Source organism: Daphnia carinata, chromosome 3 (genome assembly GCF_022539665.2).
Source record: "Daphnia carinata strain CSIRO-1 chromosome 3, CSIRO_AGI_Dcar_HiC_V3, whole genome shotgun sequence".
Taxonomy (NCBI): Eukaryota; Metazoa; Arthropoda; class Branchiopoda; order Diplostraca; family Daphniidae; genus Daphnia; species Daphnia carinata.
The window spans coordinates 8033091-8048898 of NC_081333.1; the positions used below are offsets into that span (position 1 = coordinate 8033091).

General features: G+C 39.7%; 3 protein-coding genes and 1 pseudogene across 4 annotated transcripts in view; all 4 read right to left on the minus strand.

The window, feature by feature from the left end:
* Window positions 1-15808, minus strand: part of LOC130685618 (uncharacterized) — an 83208-nt gene that overhangs the window by 57104 nt on the left and 10296 nt on the right. The window lies entirely within an intron of this gene.
* On the minus strand, window positions 1120-2753 carry LOC130685623 (uncharacterized). Of its 2 annotated transcripts, XM_057508951.1 has the most exons (7): window positions 2703-2753; window positions 2578-2649; window positions 2380-2519; window positions 2126-2309; window positions 1718-2063; window positions 1560-1646; window positions 1120-1491 (listed from the first exon to the last, which is right to left on the minus strand). In XM_057508951.1, exons 1-5 carry the CDS (start codon window positions 2728-2730, stop codon window positions 1999-2001), a joined length of 489 nt encoding a protein of 162 aa, XP_057364934.1. In that variant the 5' UTR covers window positions 2731-2753; the 3' UTR covers window positions 1120-1491; window positions 1560-1646; window positions 1718-1998. The 2 variants fall into 2 exon arrangements, with proteins under 2 accessions (XP_057364934.1, XP_057364932.1); XM_057508949.1 differs by having other exon boundaries at window positions 1120-1646.
* Window positions 3388-4781, minus strand: LOC130685625 (uncharacterized; annotated as a pseudogene).
* Window positions 6729-8560, minus strand: LOC130685601 (uncharacterized). The gene is made up of 2 exons (XM_057508920.1): window positions 8482-8560; window positions 6729-8338 (listed from the first exon to the last, which is right to left on the minus strand). Exons 1-2 carry the CDS (start codon window positions 8483-8485, stop codon window positions 6912-6914), a joined length of 1431 nt encoding a protein of 476 aa, XP_057364903.1. The 5' UTR covers window positions 8486-8560; the 3' UTR covers window positions 6729-6911.

A 15808-nucleotide genomic window follows, 5' to 3' on the forward strand; every position in this document is an offset into this window, starting at 1 on the left:
AGAATTGTTAATAAATTTTTTTTTATAAAATTTTTTTGCAAAATTTGTTACCTTCATTGTCTGTGTTCACACATTACATTTATCAACTTTTTTTTTTATTCAGCTTGCGCAATTCAATTTTATTGTTTTTGCCACCGTTGTATCGTTTATCTGTAAGTATTCAATTATTATTTATTACACTTTTTGAATTCATGAACTTAGACAAGGAACAACGTGTAATACCTTGATATTTTCTGAAGAAATTTTGTATTTGTATATTGTTTTACTGGCATGGGAATCGATCCTCAGACATTCAGCGTGCAACGCCGATGCTCTAACATTGAGCCACGAGATATATATAAATTTTTTATTATCGCATATCATATGTTATCGTCTAGGATGTTTATGCAGTCTTTCACAACTATATGTTTATCTTTGTATTGCTTTTATAATGTCCATAGCACTGTGGTAGAGCATTCAGCTGCGATAACTGTTACCCTGGGTTCAAACCTTACTAGATGTATAAAAATCTACATCTAAATGGAGAAAATAATAATGCAGTATTGCATTTCAGTTTTATTCAAAGTGTAAATGCAAGTCCGCAAGTGACTAGAAAAAAGCCAACTTAACATCATATGATTCATGGCTCATTGGTAAAGCATCGGCGCGGAATGCCGAACATATAGGGTTCGATCCCTGGATAATAATTGAATGCTAACAGATAAACTATGCTTACAGGAAAAAATGCTTACCATTAAACGTGGCAACAATAAAGGAGAATTGAGAAAGCTAAATAAAAAAAGATGATAAATGTAATGTGTGAAAACAGATAATGAAGGAAACAAATTTTGCAAAAAAATTTTATAAAAAAAATTTATTAACAATTCTCTGCACATTACAATTATTTTTGCAACTTTAAAAAGGCACAATAGCCCTTTCAAAAGTTGCCGTCAACCCAGGCAGGGGAGACACTGCCTTGTTGACCCACCGGGGAGATTACCCGGTGATTGGCTAAGAGAAGCCGGAAGAAGAGCTGAAGATTTGGAACATTTTTACAGGAGCGATTAACCTTTAGTTCGGATTTGTGGGTAGCCACATCGCCCTCCGTGAACACATCATCGGACTAAGCGGCACCCCACGTCCCCTTTCCGGCCAGAGCCCTCCAAACCTCGGTATATGTTGTTTTTATATATACCGTACAGTAGGGGCATGACCCCCTACGGGCTTATTACGAGTCAAGGGGAAACGGGGCTTCAGAAAAGAAGGGAGCCCAGATATGCACTTCAATTTTTTAAATATCAAATACCGTCTGGGGAATCCGAATTAAGTATAGAAATGTCATGTCATCCATCCAATCAATACAATTTATTCAGTGTCTTGCCCCAACCAAGAATTTTTTCAGATCCAATGTTACTATTAACCTATATTGAGAAAAGAAAAACAACACCGTTAAACATATCAACTGTTGATCATGTAACTTACATGACTCATAGATTCAACTTCTGGTGGAAGCTTGGGGAAGGACATACAAATTGCAGATTAACATCATTGTATAAGGCTCTTGAATGATAAACTAGCACCTGTACAATGTTGCATTGTTGATAGTTGTGTTCCCAGTACATGAAAATCCTTTCCTATTGGATAAAATTTTTTTTGGTAGATTAGACCTGGTTGGCAAAAAGGAGGAGAAATTCTTCGTCATAAATTCAAAATTATTTGAAGAAAAATCCTTTCATACCTAAAGAGTCCATGTATGATGTTCATCTCTGCAATGGCAGCAAAATTAAAACATCTTTAGGGCCATTTAAGTACCCAGTTTCCCCAACACTCTGAACGTAAAGGACAAGTTGTTCTTTAGACAGAGAAGCAGAATTATTTGAGGTTTCTAGCTGTGGCAGAACTATAAAGGATTGCTGTTGTACTGGATTTATTAACACAAGATGGTACTTCTCATTAGACAATGTGCATACTCTATTACTTTACCTCATACCTTAATGGTAATGCACTCTCAGTGTTTTTTCATCTGTAGGCTGACTCTTCCATCCTGTAACACTTCCAGACTTGATTTGATCCCCCATTAAATTCTGTGAATGCAAAATAATAGTATTAAAAATACTTTTTCAATAGACATAAAACCGAAAAGTACCTAATCCATGTTTCATGTTGAACTTGTGCCATATCTTGGTTTCCGTACCACACCCATTTTCGGCCCAAATACAGTCCCACAATTGTTCACTTCCTTCACTGCATGGGCTTATTACTAACGATTCTTTTTGTGCAGCACTAACAGAATTTAAATTTAACACACTGTCAGGTGGTAGACTGAATAACTAAACAATAAATAATTGTTTGTTAAAATTCTATACTTATTTTGAATTCTTATTTGAAAAGTTTAGGTACCTGACTGTGTTCACCTAATGCCAATTCATCCTCATGTTCAGTTAGGTTTGAGTTTGGAAAAACCTCCTTCACTGTTTGGAAACTGTTCCGTTCCAATTTGTTCTTTTCCCCTAGCTGAGCTTGTAGACTCAAACTTTGAGCTACAAAACACAAATGAATAAAAGCAAATAAATAGAATCATTATGTATTAGGCCTTACCATCCTTAGCTTTGCTGTTATCTAATATTTTGTGCTGTTGCAATAATTGAGCCTGCAGGTCCATAATTTGATCTAATAAACAATAATTAATAATTCAAAACAAATATAATAATGTTTATACTTACCATCCTTTTGTTGTATTATCTTATCCATTTTTCAATTGTTCCTCCAGCCACGGTTATTCTCCATCCACGCTACTGAACTAACTGCGAATGGCATCCAATGGACTGAAATTGCCTACGCCAGTAATAATGAGTCTGAGCGGTAGATGGCTACGTGTCGGAAAAAAAGAAAAAAGTGCGATTTTTTATTTTTTTTCCGCCATTTTTTTTTTTTTTTTTATGTAAAACGGATTGCCATAGACTTTTCCCATTTTTTATTTAATTCTTTTCGAAATTTAGTACTTAAAATAAAAAACTTAGTAGTTTAGTTTTCTTATAAAACAGAGTAGGTCTCTATGATTAAAAAAGAAAATATTGCGCTATTGTGGCAATTTACGGGATCTGCACCGGTTGGCAATGACCGGGTAAACCAACAAAATCCACTCGAAAACATATGTAATCCATGTTTTAGATAACCATAATCAATTTATGTGTCGATTAGTAGCAAGATAATCACATGACTAGCCGCTGCATTGTCATTCCCTGCCCATGCTCTGATTCATGATTACGTTCCCAGATTCTGCCTCTTTGTATCTCAGTTTTCCCCTATTTCTACCCGGAAACGTGATTATTCTGTTATTATGACTGTTTCGATTTATGTCCTAGCAATTATGATTAGTCTAATCAATTCTACTAAACAAAAATATGATTTGTTTCAAACATAATTCCGTGTGATTTTAAGTTTATTGTGCAGCAGGTTGTACACGAAAGGTACGCAAAACTCATAAGTAAATAATTTGACAGACGAAACAAGGTTTTGTTTTTTAACTGCGTGTTATCAAACAAACCCGACTGCAATAAAAATGTTTCCTTATTTTTTACCAACAGAGACGCTGTTTCCTTCGCCGAGAGTAATATTTCCCAAGGTTGTTGCGACGGCTAATCCAATGCCGAGACCTATAGCGAATCCACCTAAAATAGTTAAAAAATTGATTAGTTTGAGATAAACAGCTTCCAGGCACAAACTGCTTTGATTACCTGGTCCAGCGTTCGCCACTCCTGTTCATGTGCCAACCGCCTGGCCGTTCTGCACAGCTCCATTACCCGCACCTCCGGCATTTGCTGATCCAGGAGCCACTGTATCACGATGATAACGACGAGTTTGAAAAGTGATTTGATTTAATTATAAGACAAGTTTCATCAAATTAAAATCTTAATTACGGGCGCCCGATGGATTTACGGCGACTGGGGCAGCTGGCACTGGAGCAACTCCACCTTGATTGGGTACATAACCACCGTCAACCGGATAGCCACGACTATGATGGTTGTGATGGTAATGGTGGTGATGATCGTCGGGATAGCCACCATAATAACCACCTCCTGGTGACCGATAATGACCCATTAAAACGAAACTTACCTTAAATTAACAATGTTTCATTTGTATTTGATGAAAATGAAATGCGTACCGTAGCTTGGACTGCAACCAAGTCCATAAGATGGTCCTGTCTCACACATGAGGCAAATTGTTAATATGGGCGTATTGCATATTAAATAAACACTTATTCCATGTGTAATATTCCTTGTGGTATTTCGAGGATTTGGTCGTGTTGTACTGGGTATGCTAGGTGTAGTAGCTGGGGGCAGCATATGTTGTTGTATAATACTCGGCCTTATTTGTTGTGTAGTACTCGGGAGCCTTCGGGGTGTAGTAGCTGGGCGCAGCATACGTCGTGGTGTAGTAAGGTGGAGCAGTGGCGTAGTATGCAGAAGACGAACCAATTGGTCCACCCACGGCCTGTCCAGCCATCAGAGAGACAACTACCAACGGCAGCATCACGCCGTAGTTAGCTGAAACAAGGTAATACATACACGTAAATCTCTAACCTCAATTGAATACAGCGCAAATACACACATGTTACAATATTAAAATTGATTGAAACCAAAATTAATTACAGGTACAGTTCCTATTATTCAATATTAAAATACAACATCAAAATTACCCGTAAGTGCAAAGTTGGCAAACACGATGTGAATTACAACCGATGGTAATTGTAGTAGGCCTAGACCTACTGCTGTTGCTGTGTCGAAGTAGTTGACTACACTGAATTATATTACGTTTGTCCTCTCATTTTATACGCGTCCAAAAGCCACGCTGTTTCAATTCACTAGCCCTGCGGTTACGACACGTGCACCTGACAGGTAGTGACGTAACAGCCAATATTCTTACCCCACCCTTTGTCTTAGCGTTATTGTTGCTATGACACGCGCTGAAGGGGCGTATTGTTCATGAATTAAAATTGCATGCTTATTCTTATGCGAAATACAATAAAAACGTAATCAATAATTTCTCATTAAAGCATTATGCACGAGAGAAGTGTAATTGTTGTTGCAACAGAACTGATGAACGTTACCATTAAAACAAGTTGAACGCTTATTTCTTTGAACCTGTGTTACAAGATGTGTTCTCGCACTGATTCATACCTATGATTTGGCTTACGGCGAGGAATGGAGGAAATCACAAAAGATATGATTTGTGTGAAGGCTAATGAATGATGTAATTTTTTCTTTTCCATAGTCGGTCATTATAAGAAAAACGTCCTAAATTCATCCTCAGACATAAATCATTTGAAAAATTCACGTTTAATCCATCCAGATGCAGATTCAAAACTATGTAATGCAGCAGAAAAACGAGAAGCGGAAGTGGATCACATGTAGAGCTCAATCTTTAACGCATAACCCAAAAGGTAACTAACGTTCAAAAAATCCTTTGTGGAATATTCATGGTGACAACTGAATGGATTGTAATTACGAACAACCATTATCAACTAGACTTGATAAGTCCTGGGAATGTGGCATAAGGTCATTGTTTTCCAAAGCGGAAATTTAGAAAGCGTGTTTATTAAAGTATTATGGCCCACTAGACGCAATGAGCTGGATACAGCACTACTTATACGTGTATGCGAATGCCAAAAATAATTAATGACGATCCTAAATTGTCTCCAACTTATTTTCCCCTCACTACTGGAATAACACCCAGCCAATGCATGAACGCATTAGTGCCAATATTGGCCGCAAGGTGATATGGAGGATTCTTACATGTCATTAACGGTGCGTGATGCCACGCCCTATTTCGTGAGTGCTACATAATAATTGAAAATTTTAAACAGTTGATTAAATTTTTTGTTTTATAATTACCTTGGATGTTGTTTATCACGATTTTCTTGATACAGTTCATTTATTACATTGTACAATAGTTTCACAGAATTTAAATGGGAGTTGTTGTATGCCGGAAAATCCACGATTGCGTTATCAACATGGTTTGGGGTCGTCATTCACGGTATATAATAGTTGCGTGAACATCCTAATGTAGCGGCACTTGAACAATGACTGGGTATGGCACCCTCCCAATGTTGGGACTAGTACCAAGAGTCTGTAAGCAATTACCAACTCGAAACGTCAAGCGTTGGTATGGGATTGGCCCACCATTCCAATGCAAAACTGAATAGAGATGTAAGAGCTCTCAGCTGATGTCACGATGGATTGAATCAATAGCTGTACTATACGATTCAGTCCATCCGGGCAGTTCTGGAGGTTACAAGTATGTCAGTCAAGTGCTTAGCGCAAACATTTTTGCTATTTTTTCAATAATTAAAATCAAAACTGACAAACCAAAACTCCTATCACTGCCGAATATTTAAGCATTACCTTAACATAGAAATCCAAGGGTGAAATTAGGAAATAGCCATTAGCTGTGTAAACGCAAACTGGAAAAAAAATTTACATTTCATTTTGCTATTCAATTAAATAGCGAAAGATAAATGTATTTTAAACACAACAACTTAACAATGCTTGCGGACTAACGCAATGGATAAATGCGACTTTGTGCTAAGCGACCGTATAAATAAATTCATTGCAATTTTACGAAGAACCATGATATATTTCCGACAAATGTCATAATACATAATTTTGTTCAGAAATTAATATGTTGTACGGACATTAATTGAAATCGCCTTTATCCGGTTTATGTTATAAAAACTAAAAACAAGTAGATTGAGCAACGACATAATAGCTGTATTCAATATTTCAGTTATAAACCACATGTGTATGGGGCGACTAGTTATTGCATAAATACAATGAAGGGAAATACTCATTTTGGAACGAGGACAGCAAATAATAAAATAAGATCTAATTATTTTTTACTATTGAGCTTGACGGACAACGTATTTTTTACGATTAATAATACTTTGGATGCTCAGTGTAATAGCTTGGTGCAGCATACGGTGTGGTGTAGTACTCGGGGGCCTTTGTGGTATAGTATTGGGGAGCCTCAGTGTAGTAAGATGGAGCTGCGTAAGTTGTGGTGTAGTATTCTGTTTTCTTGGTGTAGTACTCCGGGGCTTTCGTCGTGTAGTATTCATCAGCCTTGGTGGTGTAGTATTGCGGAGCCTCGGTGTAATAAGCCGGGGCAGCGTAGGTAGTGGTGTAGTACTTGGGGGTCTCGGAATAGTAGCTCCGAGCAGCATACGTTGTGGTGTAGTATTCAGGAGCCTTTGTAGTGTAGTATTGCGGAGCTTCAGCCTGGTAGTACTTGGGAGCTGCAGTGTAGTAAGCCGGGGCAGTGTACGTTGTGGTGTAGTATTCAGCCTTCTGTGTGTAATACTCCGGGGCTTTAGTCGTGTAGTATTCAGCAGCTTTTGTGGTGTAGTATTGAGGAGCTTCAGTGTAGTAAACCGGAGCAGCATACGTTGTTGTGTATTGTGGAGCCTCAGTCTGGTAGTAGCTTGGGGCTGAGTAATACTTGGAAGCTTCGGTGTAGTAAACTGGGGCGGCGTATGTTGTGGTGTAGTACATGGGCGGCTCGGTATAATAGCTTGGCGCAGCATATGTTGTGTACTCTGGAGCCTTTGTAGTATAGTACTGCGGAGTCTCAGTGTAATAGGCTGGAACGGCGTAAGTTGTGGTGTAGTATTCAGCAGCCTTCGTAGTGTAGTACTGAGGAGCCTCAGTGTAGTAAGACGGGGCTGCATAAGTTGAGGCGTAGTAAGTAGGTTCCACGTAGTACGAAGGAGCAGCCGTTGTGTAATAACTTGGGGCAGTGTAGTACGTCGGCTCAGCATAATAAGTCGGGGCAGCCGTGGTGTAGTATGTCGGAGCGACGTAGTACTTGGGTTCCTCGGTCGTGGTGTAGTACGAAACAGTTGTTGTGTAGCTCGGCGCAGAGTAATATTTCGTGGCCTCAGTGTAATAAGACGGAGAACCGTACGTTGTGGTGTAATACTCAGGGGCCTTTGTGGTATAGTAGGCGGGAGCTTCGGTGTAGTAGCTTGGAGTGGCGTACGTTGTTGTGTAATACACTGGCGCCTCTGTGTAATAGCTCGGTGCAGAGTAGTATCTTGGGGCCTCCGTAGGGTAACTCGGAGCTGCGTACGTGGTGGTGTAGTACTCGGGCGCCTTTGTAGTGTAATAAGTGGGCGCTGCATACGCCGTGGTATAGTATTCGGGAGCCTTAGTGGTGTAGTAAGAGGGGGCTGCATACGTCGTGGTGTAGTAAGACGCCGGAGTGGTGTAGTATGCAGAAGAAGGCGAGCCCATTTGTCCACCCTTGGCCTGCCCAACCATCAGACAGACAACGGCCAACAGCAGCATCGCGCCGTAGTTAGCTGAAGCAAGATAATACACACATAAATCTCTTGCCCCAATTGAATACAGCGCAAATACACACGTTACAATATTGCAATTGATTGATACAAAACTAATCGCAGGTGTAATTCTTACGACTATAGTAAATGCAACATTAAATTACCCATAATTACAAATCTGAATAACACGATGAGAAGTAAACACGATCGAAATTCTAATACTGCTGCTGCTGTGTCCAAGTAGTTGACTACACTGAATCAAATTATGTTTGTCCTCTCATTTTATATGCGTCCAAACTCACCCTGTTTCGCTTCAATAGCCCTACGGTTATGACACGTGCATCTGACAGGTAGTGACGTAACAGCCAATATTCTTACCCCACCTTTTGGTTTGGCGTTTTTGTTGATAGGGCAAACGCGTTGAAAGGGCGTATTGTTCGCGAATTTAAACTTTATGCTTATTCTATACGGAATACAATAAAAACGTCAACATTAATTTTCTTTAATGCATTATACACAATAGAAGTGTAAATGTTGTATTATAACAGAATTATCTTTAAAAAAAAGTTGAACGCTTGTTTCATTAAACCCGTGTTTCTAAATGTGTTCTACCACTGATTCATTCCTGTGATTTGCCTGACCACGAGGAAACCACAAATGGATGTGATTTGTGTAACCGACTAACGAATGACGTAATCTTTTCTTTTCCGTAGTCGATCATAATAAGAAAAGCTTCCAATATATATCCTAAGACATAAATCATTTGAAAGATTCACGTTTAATCGATCCAGATGCAGATTGCGAAACTCTTGTAGTGCAGGGAAAAACGAAAGAAAAGCGGAAGTATGTCACATATAGAACCCAATCTTATACGCATATGCAAAAGGTAAACTAACGTTCACAAATTAGTGTCAACGTTGGCCGCCAGGTGATATGGAGGATTCTTGCATACCATTAACGGTGCGTGATGCCACGCCCTAATTCGTGAGTGCTACATAATAATTGAAAATTTTAAACATTTACTTAAGTGTTTTGTTTTATAATTACCTTGGATGTTATTTATCACCATTTTCTGGATACAGTTCACTTATTACTTTGTGCAATAGTTTCACAGAATTTAAATGAGAGTTAGTTTTAGACGGAAAATGCACGCTTGCGTTATCAACATGGTTTGGAGTCGTCATTCACGGTATATAATAGTTGCGTGAACATCTTAATGTAGCGGCACTTGAACAATGACTGGGTATGGCACCCTCCCAATGTTGGGACTAGTACCAAGAGTCTGTAAGCAATTACCAACTCGAAACGTCAAGCGTTGGTATGGGATTGGCCCACCATTCCAATGCAAAACTGAATAGAGATGTAAGAGCTCTCAGCTGATGTCACGATGGGGATCATATAGTACAGCAATATGATCTCCATCCGGGCAGGTCTGGAGGATACTAGTATGTCAGTCAAGTGCTTAGCGCAACCTTTTTGGCTATTTTCCCTAAAACTAAAATCAAAACTGGCAAACCGAAACTGATATCTCTACCGAATCTTAAGTATATTTATTTAAGCGATGAAAAAAAATTTCGCCATACCCTGCTATTCAATCATAAAACGGGAAAGATAAATGGATTTTAACCACGACAACTGAACAATGCCAATGCCCTAACGCAATAAATCAATGCGACTTCGTGCTAGGCAATTGAACATATAAGGTCACGGTAAATTTACAAATACGCACGATATAGTTCTTACTAATACGTCTTAATGCATAATTGTGTTTTAGAAACTACAATGTTGTACGAGCACAAATATAAATCGCTTCATCCGCTTTATGTGATAAAGAATAGAGACAAGTGGATTCGGTAACGACATTATGGTTGTATTCAACATTTCATTTAAAAACAACATACGTATGCAACGGCTAGTTATAGATAAATCCATGGCAGGGTAATAACTCATTTTGCAACGAGGACAGTAAATAATAAAAGAAGATCTAACCATCCCGTCAACAAGCTTGATGGACAGCACAATTTTTACAATTAATAATACTTTTGGTCGCTCAGTGTAATAGCTGAGAGTGGCGTACGTTGTTGAGTAATAAGCTGGGGCCTCGGTGTAGTACCTGGGAGCGGCGTAAGTGGTAGTGTAGTACTCTGGCGCTTTTCTGGTGTAGTAAGGCGGGGCAGCATAAGTTGTGGTGTAGTAGCTAGGTTCCACGTAGTACGGAGGGGCAACCGCTGTGTAGTAACTTGGGGCAGCGTAGGATTTTGGAGCTTTAGCGTAGTAAGACGGCGCAGCTGCGGTGTAGTATGTTGGAGTGGCGTACGTTGTTGTGTAATACACCGGCGCCTCTGCGTAATAGCTTGGTGCGGCGTAGTATTTCGGGGCCTCCGAGTAGTAAGTAGGAGCCGCATATGTTGTGGTGTAGTACTCGGGCGCCTTTGTACTGTAGTAAGTGGGGGCTGCATACCGCGTGGTGCAGTACGGCGCAGCACTTGAAGTTTGATATAAATAACTACCATAGTTAGAAGCCGGCCATTGGCACACTTATGATCGACACAGCGATAAGTGTAACAGTAGAAGCGTAATGCCATTGATACCTATAGCAGTGGAAGAAAGACATAATTTATTGCTGACATGCCACAGAACTTTGAAACATTGCAAACAAATGTACAGAATTAAGTTTGAAAATTTCATTCCAACATTTCATTAAGGGAAATCAATCACTGAACCCTTGCATTACATCAACATCAATTTCTATTCTAATTAAACGTTATACTTTACCCATTGTTGCACGACGAACTGAAGCTGCTGATGGTAATGCTACGTCGAAGATGAACACTCGACTGATTGTAGCTGGCTCTGCTGTATCATTTTATACGATTTGATGTCACCCTGATGTTGCTCGCCATCCCAAGCGGGTGTACCAATACACCATGACGTAACCATCAATATTATTACCCTTTCCTTTTTTTGCGCCCCACACAGCGTGAAGTTGAATGTCAGACAAGGGCATTTCTATGCGCCTAAATTCTGAATGAAAATAAATGAAAACACTTCTTGGAAATAAAATTTAAAAGGAGAGGTAACATTAACCTAAAGGTCAATGGCTTTTGGAACATTTCAGCATAATCGGAGGAAATGCCAATTTCACCCTAATTGATCTACCCATAAGCAGTGACCTTGAATACATCAATGTCCTCAAGCAATTCAATTTTTAAAAAAATAAAAAAAAAATTTCGCTATTCCGATCAGTAGTTCACTCACTTGCACGGTGCACACTAGTGTAGATAGATCTCTCCGGGTGTTTGTGTAGCGTTTCACTCCTTCTCAGTCACGCTCACACCACGAAAGCCTCATATAAGCACCGGGTTTTGCCTTCGCACGGGTGTATAGTCTAGTTAGCATAAGATAGATTAGAAAAAAACGATGATTAAGGCACAATCATCGTAACACGGGTTACTTTTGCACTTCACTGCCTCCATGCAATGCACTCTGTATATTTCCCACTTTTGCAATTTGCACACCAACTAGCAATCAAACCTCTCAGCACAATATTCAAACACACTACTAACATTAACAACCCAACAACTTCCTTAACCTGTTCATTATTAACGAAAAATTTTATTTCAGGACCTATCTGTTAAAAATTGTTTGTCATTCGTGTAGTTGATATGTGCTAGCGTTAAGCAGACATGTGTTGTTATTTGATTAATCAAAAGCAATTCTTTGTTCTTTCTTTTTTATTTCGTTCTCGATGAATTAGGAGGGCAATCTCTGGGCGTCACTGTGGACCGCAGGACACCGAGGATCGGCGACACCAAAAACAGGTATCAGTGATAAGTTAAAGTGTACTAACTATGTTTTTTTGTCTTTTATGTATCTAGATTGGCCGGCCAAAGGACCGAAAAGGCCCAACGAGGATCGTCGTGGGAGCTACAAGATCGCCGTGGGATCGTCGCCATAAAAGGTATCAGTGATAAATTAAAGTGTACTAACTGTGTTTTTTTGTCTTTTATGTATCTAGATTGGCCGGCCAAAGGACCGAAAAGGCCCAACGAGAATCGTCGTGGGAGCTACAAGATCGCCGTGGGATCGTCGCCAAAAAAGGTATCAGTGATAAATTAAAGTGTACTAACTGTGTTTTTTTGTCTTTTATGTATCTAGATTGGCCGGCCAAAGGACCGAAAAGGCCCAACGAGGATCGTCGTGGGAGCTACAAGATCGCCGTGGGATCGTCGCCATAAAAGGTATCAGTGATAAATTAAAGTGTACTAACTGTGTTTTTTTGTCTTTTATGTATATAGATTGGCCGGCCAAAGGACCGAAAAGGCCCAACGAGGATCGTCGTGGGAGCTACAAGATCGCCGTGGGATCGTCGCCATAAAAGGTATCAGTGTTAAACTAAAGTGTACTAACTGTGTTTTTTTGTCTTTTATGTATCTAGATTGGCCGGCCAAAGGACCGAAAAGGCCCAACGAGGATCGTCGTGGGAGCTACAAGATCGCCGTGGGATCGTCGCCAAAAAAGGTATCAGTGATAAATTAAAGTGTACTAACTGTGTTTTTTTGTCTTTTATGTATCTAGATTGGCCGGCCAAAGGACCGAAAAGGCCCAACGAGAATCGTCGTGGGAGCTACAAGATCGCCGTGGGATCGTCGCCAAAAAAGGTATCAGTGATAAATTAAAGTGTACTAACTGTGTTTTTTTGTCTTTTATGTATCTAGATTGGCCGGCCAAAGGACCGAAAAGGCCCAACGAGGATCGTCGTGGGAGCTACAAGATCGCCGTGGGATCGTCGCCATAAAAGGTATCAGTGATAAATTAAAGTGTACTAACTGTGTTTTTTTGTCTTTTATGTATCTAGATTGGCCGGCCAAAGGACCGAAAAGGCCCAACGAGGATCGTCGTGGGAGCTACAAGATCGCCGTGGGATCGTCGCCAAAAAGTATCAGTGATAAATTAAAGTGTACTAACTGTGTTTTTTTGTCTTTTATGTATCTAGATTGGCCGGCCAAAGGACCGAAAAGGCCCAACGAGGATCGTCGTGGGAGCTACAAGATCGCCGTGGGAGCTACAAGGTCGCCGCCTCGAGAACCAGAGATTTACGCCCATTTGGATTAAGAAGAAAAGAAGATGGTACGGTTTAGTATGGCCTAGTCGGCATTTTTTTTTACTTTTTCCATTTGTTGTGATCTGTGTCATACCAACGTGTTCCTCATTCCTTTTTCCCTACCTTAGTTCCCCTTTAATCATATTGGCTTTACGGGTATTTCACTATGCACTGAAATTGCACTTTGCATTTCCCTTTCGATCCATGGTCGTTAGTTGTAGCTGTAACGGTGCGGGTTTGCTTTAGTTCCTGCCCTTATCAATCCCACCCTTTTTTTCTTACTTGGTGTAGGTATACTAACGATTTTACTAACTTTTCAAATAGTTTACATAACGAAAGACAAAAAGGCAAATGACAATTTGTGTTTTGTCGGTGAAAAGCCAAGAAAATGCAAATCATTTGCAATAAAAAATATGAAAAAATAGTCAAAGTCAAAACTGCTCCATCTGTAAAATCATCAATATATCGATACATGCCGTACCTCAAGGAACAGGGTTATCATGAAGGTATTTTAAACTTTTGTAACCAATAACGCATTTCAATTTGTAACTTCCCTTATGGTTTGGCAACTATTTGGCTGAGCTGGCTTAACAGGTTAACTAAAATGAAGGAGTACATTTTTATTATTTAGCTCGTAACAGCATGCAACAGGTTCTTACAAAGTTCATATACGTTTTCAGGTAATTCTACTGTAGTTTGAGAACGTCCAGCCATTTATGCGATGCATTTTTTTGTGTCCAAGAGGACGAGGTCACTGGTTTAAGTGAGTGCGCCATTATGGAAGTACCAATCGCAATCTTAACCAGAGCTTTCCGGTTACTGCATAAAGCAGGGAACACCATTCTACCAACACCAAAGCAGTTTACTTTTGATGACATCTCTCATCTGTTCACTTACCCATGACATGTTGTCTGTCAGGTACAAGTATAATGTTTTCATTTGCAATTAATATGCTTTTTCAGAAGCTCCTGACAGAATATTTACGGAAATATCCAATACGATGAATTTATGTACCATGTATGCTATATAAACAAAAAAAAAATCTGCTAACTATGTTTTATCTTAATATAGATTAGTACTCATACCGGATCTCAAAATGTGCCTGTTTGGAGTAAGACACGGAATAAATTATAAATTATAAAAGACAAGGATTGGATGGAAGACGTGGAATTGCTATGCTGTATTCAGATTCCCCTGCGGTGTTTAATTTTAAAAAATTGAAGTGCATATCTGGGATCCCTTCCTTTCCGTAGCCCCGTTTCCTCTTGACTCGTAATAAGCCTGTAGGGGGTCATGCTCCTACTGTACGGTATATTGAAATAAAAACCTATACCGAGGTTTGGAGGACTCTGGCCGGAAAGGGGACGTGGGGGTCCGCATAGTCCGATGAAGTGTTCATGGAGGGCTATGTGGCTACCCACAAATCCGACCTAAAGGTTAATCGCTCCTGTAAAAATGTTCCATTTCTTCGGCTCTTCTTCCGGCTTTTCTTAGCCAAGCATCGGGTCTCCGGTGGGTCAACCAACGCAGTGTCTCCCCCTGCCTTTTATGGCGGCAACTTTTGAAAAGGGTTGTTTTGCCTTCCGAAAGTTGCAAAATCTTCTGTTTATGCAGAGTAATGTCAATATATTTTCAAAAAAATTTTCGCAATCCTCTCTTGTGCAACACGCAAGATTGCCACCTTGTCTGGCACTTGCAAGCATTTGGCTGATACGCATGTCGAAAAAAAAAGAACACCAACAACCAAGATCGACACAGGTGGTTGATATAATTCATACAATTTATTTCTGTACAATAAGGCTTGCCTATCTCTTTGTGCAGCAGGGGTTTCTTGAGAGTTGTGCTGATTCGGATGGTTCCCGCCGATGCTGCTGCTACTGCTGACATTACAACCTCGATTCTACCAATAAAAGCTGGCCGAACATAATTTCCAGCGGACGGCGCTGCAAGTTCACCAGCCTCTAGCGGCTGAAATCAAAACTATTTTTTGACATGTGATTCTCATTGTTTACTTTGTTATTACGTTGAAAGCGTGTATTTGAGTTTGCTTCGTCGGAATAGCTTGTTGTTTTTACCTCCACCCCTATTATTGATGGGTAAATTTTACGCTGCTTCGTTAGCAACACAAAATGTAAGCAGTTGGGCATAGAACAAGGTAATATTAACGTACTTTTGGAAAACCAGGTCTCACGTTGTATCATTCTGGATAAAGCCATTGTTACAAGCGTAGTAGCATTCATTTCTCAATGCAACAAAATATTCACAGTCTGTAACAGAAGTTTTTTTTGTTGAACCTTCAAGAAATTCTAGCAAGATGTGCTATTTACTATCAATATTCCGCAAGAATTGGATCACCCGTTTACTTTTTCTGGTAATAACCATATCTG

Bases quoted from the DNA above. Each gene is read 5' to 3' on its own strand.
- LOC130685623 (XM_057508951.1), bottom strand. From the start codon at position 2,730: ATGGATAAGATAATACAACAAAAGGATG. The intron at 2,650-2,702 runs GTAAGTATAAAC...ATTGTTTATTAG, and splicing joins GATAATACAACAAAAGGATG to ATCAAATTATGGACCTGCAG. The intron at 2,520-2,577 runs GTAAGGCCTAAT...TGTGTTTTGTAG, and splicing joins TAACAGCAAAGCTAAGGATG to CTCAAAGTTTGAGTCTACAA.